At 50.8% G+C, this 7,711-nt stretch overlaps 2 protein-coding genes across 2 annotated transcripts in view; both read left to right on the forward strand.

Moving 5' to 3' along the window:
• Nucleotides 1-652: 652 nt before the first annotated feature.
• Nucleotides 653-4,264, forward strand: LOC113485816 (ubinuclein-1-like). Its single transcript, XM_026859217.1, has 5 exons — nucleotides 653-739; nucleotides 956-1,051; nucleotides 1,340-1,462; nucleotides 2,069-2,184; nucleotides 3,820-4,264. Exons 1-5 carry the CDS (start codon nucleotides 653-655, stop codon nucleotides 4,262-4,264), a joined length of 867 nt encoding a protein of 288 aa, XP_026715018.1.
• A 941-nt stretch (nucleotides 4,265-5,205) lies between these two features.
• LOC113485817 (ubinuclein-1-like) overlaps nucleotides 5,206-7,711 on the forward strand; it is a 26,325-nt gene continuing 23,819 nt past the window's right edge. Inside the window, exons 1-2 of the mRNA XM_026859218.1 lie at nucleotides 5,206-5,308; nucleotides 5,405-5,556. Coding sequence (XP_026715019.1) covers nucleotides 5,206-5,308; nucleotides 5,405-5,556 — 255 coding nt within the window. The remainder of the gene's footprint in view (nucleotides 5,309-5,404; nucleotides 5,557-7,711) is intronic.

Consider the following 7,711-nt stretch of genomic DNA (forward strand, 5'->3'; position numbering starts at 1 on the left):
GTTGGAGGGGTGATGTGTTGGTAGCAGAGTGTGGGGCATAATGCTTGTTTAGTTTGGAACTGCTTGATGTAGAGTGAGTTTTGGTACCTGGCTTGCTCGCAGCTATGAGGAGCTCTCTTCCAAAGAGCGTCAAAGCAAGAGATGTTTCTCCAGTCTGTGGCTGTATCTTTTCTTGGGACCCTGTTCTACTTCCACCTTAGTGCTTGGCATCTCCTTCTGTGTGGTGGACGTGGTGCTTTTAGGTATTGCCCTGACAATTGTGTTGACTTGTTGAAATCGACTTCTCAGGATATGAGGTCATGCAAACTTCTGTAGCATCTAAATGTTGTGTTTATGGGTGTTCTTCTGTGAAAAGAAAGTTGATTTGAATCTACTTGTTTGTATTGTTGCTTTTCCAAACCGCTTAGCTTAGTTGATGGTTCATGCTGCTTGGGTTTTTTTTCTGGTGTTTGAGAGTTGAGAGAAGCAGAGACAGGTACAGAAGTAGCTGAGAAGGCACCCAAAGCCTAGAGACACTCTGAGTACTGTACTACAGGTGGATTTGTCTGAGCTTCTACCTGAATGCTCTAGTTGTAAGGGTTTTAATGCATGGGGGTTTGGTGGCTCTGTGACAGGATTGATTCTGATGGTTTTGTCTCTCTTATTTGTACAGATGCAAGACCCTGCTGATCCCTTTAATGATGACTCAAAGGAAGCGTGTGAAGTGGAGGCACTTGATCTGAAGTTTGAAGAAAAATATGTATGTTTTTCTTCTTAATATTATGTTATGCCTTAGAATAACCGATGTTGTTCACTCTCAGCCCCTTAACGCTGGTTTGGTTCTGCTGCTGCTTGGGGCAAAAATGATCTCATTCCCTTTTCTGTACTGAAGCCAATGTCAGTGTCCTGTGTCAGGGCTGTCCCTGTGGTAACTGGAAAAGAAAGATGAACACCCTGTCAATCTTTTACTGCTTAGGGTGGCAAGAGACGTGGAAAGGACCATATTCAGGACTTGATCGACATGGGGTACGGCTACGATGAATCTGACTCCTTCATCGATAACTCTGAAGCAGTGAGTACGGGGTGGGTGAGGGTGAGGGTCAGTGTGGGTGGGTAAAGGCAGCTGCCTGCGAGGGCTGAGCTGGGGCTGGGGGAGCCCCTGCACTGGGTGCAGGCCAGGAGTGTGCCAGGGCTGGTGCTCGAGAGGTCCTGGGGAACCAAGCGGCAGGAGGTGGCTGGTTAGCAGGTGTCCACAGCCCCAGCTGTTTTTGGGGGAGCACAAATCCTGCTGCATTCTTCAAGCAGCTCAGCTATGGAACAAAGCTTATGGTGCCAACAGATTGTTCTCTGTTATTTCCAGTATGATGCCTTTGTTCCGGCTTCTGTGACTACAAAGTATGGAGGGTTTTACATCAACACAGGACTCCTGGAATTTCGGTACAAAGATGACTATGTTAAAGAGAAAAAGAAGAAGTGTCTGAAGGTCAGCAGCCAGCTTTGTCATTTCTTTCCTCTGTTAGATCTCAGAGGGTTTGTTGCATGAAAAGTCTGTTGACATTCGAAGCAGAGCGAGATCTGTGAAGTGATGTGGACAGAATCGGGATGAGCACTTGAAATCCCATTCTGCCCCTGTACTTGATAGTAAAACGCAGCGTGTCTGCCCTGGATGGCTCTGGTGGGGCTGCCTGGTTCCTAGAGGAGAGGTGACAGCAGCCACTTGTCACCCTGAAAAGTCACTTGGCATTATGGGGATGGAGAAACGAGTGCTTCTCTTTGGTGGCCACATCTGTGGAGAGAGCCCTGTTTTCATAACACCGATGAAAGGCAGCTAGAAGGGGAAGCAGCAGGAGCATTTGGCATCCCCCTATCTTGGTGGGATTGTCTCTGGCGTAAAAGCTGGGTGCGCTGTGAAATGTTGAAGACTGTGTGTGGCAGCAGCACGGTGAGAGATGTCTGGGGCTTGGGTGAATGTGTGCGGTGGGGAAGGAGCTGTTCTCCACTTCTTGGGAGAGGGCCCAAAGTGGCTCCGGGGTTGCAGGTGGCGTTGCAGGAGAGGCTTTGATTGTGACTTGCTTTTAACCCTCTTCAGAAGCGGAAATTGGAAGATGGAGGTGAAAAAATGAAGAAGAAGAAGAAGAAGAAGAAGATGACGACAGATGATTCTTACAAGAAGGAATGCAAAGAGTTCGAGGTTCCAGTAGCTGGGTAAGGAGAAGGAGGAGGAGGGGTTGCTTGCTGCTCGACATCTTGCTTCAGGGTTGCAGGTGGCATTTGTTACTCTGCAAGTAGTAGCTGTTGCAGTGTGGGGTGGCTTGAGTGTGTGCTGCATCAACAGCAGCAGATAAAACTGCTGTCAGAGTGGGAGAGAAAAGGCAGCTGATGATCAGGTAAGGAGCAGAGCCCCACAGCAAGAGCAAAGAGGGGCACAGCCAGCTGCAGTGTCGGTGTTCCTTGGAGCTCTGTTTAGTCTCTGATGGTAGGAACAGAGTCTGGAGAGCCTGAAGAGAAGGAAAAGGAATTTGCTCTCCCAGGTTTAATAGTCAAAAAAAAGCTTCAGGCTGCTGTCACACTAACTCTCTCTTGCTTTGGTTGCTCTGCAGTAGTTGTCAGTGCATTTCCCAGCCTTCCTTACTGGAATAACACATGTAGCTATATAATAGCATAGCTTGGTGGAGATGGTTTAATCTCTGTCACCGCTCGGCAGTGAGGAACGTACATCAGCATGAGTCTTGCACTGGCAGCCCTCTCCCTCGTTTGAGTGGTTGCAGGAGCCTATCTGCTTCCCCTCAGTTTCAGGTTGTACAGCTGTGAAGAGCTTTCCCTTGGGATCCTGAGAGTAGGGGGCCAAGGATGGAGAGATAGTTGCTCTGTGGAGGGCAGCTACACTCTAGACCTTAAAAATGGAAGCCATGACACAAATCCATTATGAAGTGGATCTGAGAGGCAGAAGAGTGTGCAGAACAGCAGTGTGGTGTATCCTCAAGTGTCCCTGTTTCCAGTCGATGGATGTAGTTTCCTCTGCTCCAGCAGAATCTGCTTGAGGGTAGTTCCATTAAACATTCAACTTCACAACATTCCCCAGCTTTTGTTTTACAGGCAACAGTTACTAAATCTGAGGTAGGAGTCCTGGGCCAAATGCATTCAGAAAGCCTAGAGGATTACAGAATAGGAACTGAAACTTAACTTTAAAGTTGGGTAAGTGAACAGCTGGTAGATAAGTTACTAAAAAGAGATATATCTGAACGAAAATGCCTTGTGTCGTTTAGGGCCTCTGATACCAAGTGAAGTGTCAGGACTTCAGTCTTATCCTTAACCCTCAGGTATGACCTTAGGATGATATAATCGTACAATAGCCCAAATTGGAAGGGACCCATGACGATCATCGAGGCAACTCCCTGCTCCTTGCAGGACAACCTAAAACTAAACCATATGACTAAAAAGCATTGTTCAGACATTCCCTGAACTCTGACAGGCTTGGTGCCATGACCACTTCCCTGGGGAGCCTGTTCCAGTCACCGACCACCCTTTTCCTAATGTCCAATCAGCGCTTCCCCTGACGCAGCTTCCTTCCATTTCCTCGTGTCACCAGAGAGAGGAGATCAGCACCTCCCGCTTGGCTGCTCTGCTTTGAGGAGGGTGTTGACTGCGACGAGGTCACCCCTCAGCCTCCTCTTCTCTGAGCGGAACAAGCACCAGGACCTTAAAACCTTAAGAGACCGTATATTCCCTGATGTAATTGGTTAAGGGGCTCAGGCTTTCCAGGGGATTAGTGCATATGGCTGAAGTGAACTAGGGTGAAGGTATCCTCCTCTCTTCCCCTTCATCTTGTATTGTTTACAGTTTTATGGTGTTAAATGCAAGTAAGAAGAAGAAGTCTTTTGGCCCTGTTAGTGTCAAGAAGATGACGATGAAGTTTCAGAAGGAGAGTGATGCTCAGAAGGAAAAAGATGAAGAGCAGAAAGTGGTGACTCCTTTACTGGCAGAACCTGCAGCTCCGAGGGAGGCAGAGGGGATGCCTAACCCTTTGCTCTCGCTCTTCAGCCACACCAGCAATAACGACCTGCTTCAGGCAGCGACAGCTATGGACTTGTTAACCGACCTAGACCTGGAGCAGCTCTTCAGTGAATCCCCAGAAGGGAGCCCCTTTCCTGATGGGGAGGACAGAGCGATCCCATCAGGATGGGCTTGGAGCAGGATTTCAAGCAGCTGCCATCCCTCCCAAGAGGCTGCCAGACACCTGCACGTCAGCTGCCAGGAAGAACTGCAGAATAAAGGAGACTACTGACATCCTTCTGTTCCTTTCCCAGATACCCTGACACTAGATTAAAAGGCATAGCTTGGGATAAAGGGCTTGAGTCTGTTGATTTTACAATCTAAGGAGCTGTCATGTAGTTTGGCTTGTACTTTGTCCCTCTATCCCTGCCTCCAGCCCCCCAGGTTGCCTCAGAGTCATGTTTATGTTGCTTAGAGAACCCCTGCCCGGTCCCTGGTCAACGCCGTGTTTGTCTTGTTCTTCAGCATAGAGCTGCAGACCCGGGAGCTGAACCGCTCAGGGGTGTATGCCCACCTGGCTGCTTTCTTCCCATGCAGTAAGGACACTCTGGTCAAGCGTGCCCGTAAGCTTTATCTCTATGAGCAGGTGAGTGAGTTGGCAGCAGAGCCCTGTCTCGTGTGCCCGTAGCCCCTGAGCTGCAGAGCACAGTTGTTGTCTCTGTGACGTGGTGGTGTCCTCCGCCCAGCCCAGTTCAGGCAGCATGTCTGGTGCGGCTTCGGCACTGGCAAGGTCTGACCTGCCAGACTGGGGTGTGTCGGCTGGAACAGGCCGTGTGGAACCTGAGTCTGTTCTGAGTTTGCTCCAGGGTGGCCGATTGAAGGAACCTCTGCAGAAGCTGAAGGAAGCCATTGGAAGGGCCATGCCAGAGCAGTTGGCCAAGTACCAGAGGAATTCCAAGCCATCCTCATTTGGCCAGTTTGCCATGTAAGCTCCTCGTTTACTCATTGTGCATCTGTAGCCCTTCTCAGCAGGTTCCCTGTGAGCTGTAGGCTGTTCTCGTGAGGCAAAGCCCATCTCAGAAGAAGTGCTGAGAAGGGTCTGTGCCGAGGCCAAAAGAGTGGGACAGCCAAAAGGCTGGATGCAGGCCAGGTGAGCAGGAATTGAGTTGTACTCCAAGGATTCCTTGTCCTTTGGGACCTTGGAAGGTCACTAGTCCTACCCCTGCTCCGGGAATGGCTAGCTTCAAAGTTAGATCAGAGCACTCAGGGCCTTGTCCCGTGGAGTTTAGGATTTACCATCCTAAACAGCAAAAAAAATTAAAGAAATCCCCCACAGGTCATTTTCAAAACAAATGTCTGCTTGTGCTTTGGCTTGGGGATCATACTCTGAGGGCCTTTGCCCATCTTTATCCCCTCTGTGCTTCCTGAACAGAGTTCGACTGGGTGTGGGACTACCTGAATAAGCCAACAGCCACCCTGCTGCCCTGCGACAACCTGACCTTCCCCAAGGAGTACAGCTGTGGCACCGATGCCACCCAGGGGAACAAAGAGCTGGCAGATGGGCAGCACTTCTGGGAGATCAAGGTGCCCCCCAGTCTATGGCAGAGATATGGTACGTGGGCAGAGTTGCTTATGGGCACACAGAAATCTCCAGGATTCTTAGGACGGGACAAGAAGCTTCTGTACCGCCACACCTGCAGCCTGCTGGGAGGGACAGGGACAGCTGGGGCCTCTCCTACCCAGGGGACTCAGGAAGGGCAGTGGCAGAGGGCAGGATGGCTGGAAGGGCAGCAACAGGCACAGGTGCTTGCTTAGGGGGCTGAGAATTAAACAGCTGGAATGGGAAATGGGATTGAGGCCGAAAAGGCCACTAGACCTGGGAGCCCCTTCAAAAACCGCAAGTGTGTAGGTAAGGGCAAGGGCAGGTGCAGCGGCCTGCAGGCAGGGGCCTGGGAGCAGGGAGCAGCGGCTGCTCTGGCTGCACTTGGAGTCTGGCTGCAGCAGCACTGCCGGAGAAAACACTAGCAAAGTAGAATGAAGCGAGTGGGAGGAAGGTTAGCTTTGTTGTTTTGTAGACACACTGAAAATACCTGTAGACTTGCAGTGGTCCCAGCTCTGAAACAGGTAAACAGCCAAATGTCTGAGCTTCATCTCCTGAGTTGCTGTCAAAGCCATCGCCTCTTCCTGCAGGATCCCTCCCCTCTGCAGACCAGCAGCAGAGACAAGATTTCAGGTGGCCTCCCGGTTTCAGAGCACCCCAGACTCTAGTCAGGGAACTGACCTGAGTCCTCAAAAGACAAAATCCAAGACCAGCACCCTCCTCCTGACTGTTGTGTGTTGGTTTGGTGTCTGCCACGAACTCGTCAGGCTGTGGGGCCTGATCGAGCAGCAGTGTGTAGGGAAACGGGTTCCTCGAGCTGCATGTGGGTCGCTGTTGTGGAAGAGCAGTTACTTCACAAGTTGAGGTGTGGGTGATCTTTCTCGAGTCCCCAGTGATTTTAGTTGCTTTGCATGTTGGCTCCTGCTGCTTCTCCCTATCAAAGACTGTATTAAACTGTGATAATAAAAGTAGAAACTGTCTTTTGTTCTTGTTGTAGCCCTTGAAAGCAGGAATCTGAAGGTGTTTGCCAAAGATAGCTGCACTAGCACAGCTGCCGGGGGAGGGGATGTTTGAAATGTACCACTCTGTGTCAGATATAGAGGAGCTAAAGGCAGTGGAGATCACTTTGCCTCTGCCCGGTGAGGGGTTCTTGCACTTCCCACGGACCCCCAGTGTGGCTGGGATGGATCCGCAGGAGCGCCAGACTGATGCCACAGCCCCACACGCTCGCGGCAGCAGAACCGCGCGGGCTCTGCCGCTCCTGCAGGCCCAGCCACCAGCACCATTCCAGCCCCTGCCCTGACTCCTGCCCGCGGAGCCTGCGCTCAGCCGATGGCTTCCGCGGGGCATTCCCCGGCCACTGCCCTCTCCTCCAGGGTGCAGCACATTTGCAGATGATTTAGGGCTGAGCTGGTGCCATCGGCCAAGTGCGAAAGGTACCGGCAAGGGTTGAAATCGCCAGGATGGGAAATATCATTTCGCCTGTCCTCCCTGGGTTCCCCCGCCAGCAGTCGCTGGGAACACACATCTCCAGCTGCTGCCTTTTCCCCTGCTCCTGTTACAGACCTGCACAGGGTCTGGTAAAGCTTTTTGCTCCACGTGCATTTATTCCCTGCCGAGCCTCGTGACTCTGCCTTTCCTTCCCACACCACAAATCTCCAGGGGAAGATGGCATCTCAGACTATCTCCAGTTGGAAGGGACCCATAAAGATCATTGAGTCCAACTACCTTCTTGTTGGAATTGTGTGAAAAGCAAAAGAGTGAAAAATCTGTAAAACACACATTTCCTTGACACAGGGTGCCCAGAACAGGATGGTATGGAGATCTAGTGATTTGTGTTTGCCATGGCACCAAGGAATAATGCAAAGCGAGGTGTAGGCCACATGGTCCAATTCTTTTGCTTATCTCAAATTTTTTTTGCAGTAGCCAGCTGGCCTTGTTTCTCATTCTCCCTCTTTTTCCCAGAAAACCAGTGCACCACTCACACCAAGGCATGTTACTCAAAAGATAATGGCTAGACCACAGCCCCACCCCCTCACACGTACATACTAAGGTTAATACTACCCCGAGTTTGTGTCTAACTTGGAGGGATGATAATCCAACACCAAATCAGAGAGACAGATCGGCAGGTTTGTGCTC

The sequence above is a fragment of the Athene cunicularia genome (assembly GCF_003259725.1).
Source record: "Athene cunicularia isolate RWA chromosome 14 unlocalized genomic scaffold, athCun1 chr14_part1, whole genome shotgun sequence".
NCBI lineage: Eukaryota > Metazoa > Chordata > Aves > Strigiformes > Strigidae > Athene > Athene cunicularia.

What these genes read in the sequence shown, in the direction of transcription:
- LOC113485816 (XM_026859217.1), top strand. Translation starts at nt 653, where the DNA reads ATGCAAGACCCTGCTGATCCCTTTAATGATGACTCAAAGGAAGCGTGT. An exon ending in TCATCGATAACTCTGAAGCA is followed by an intron (nt 1,052 to 1,339) that starts GTGAGTACGGGG and finishes TGTTATTTCCAG; the next exon opens with TATGATGCCTTTGTTCCGGC. An exon ending in TTCGAGGTTCCAGTAGCTGG is followed by an intron (nt 2,185 to 3,819) that starts GTAAGGAGAAGG and finishes TATTGTTTACAG; the next exon opens with TTTTATGGTGTTAAATGCAA.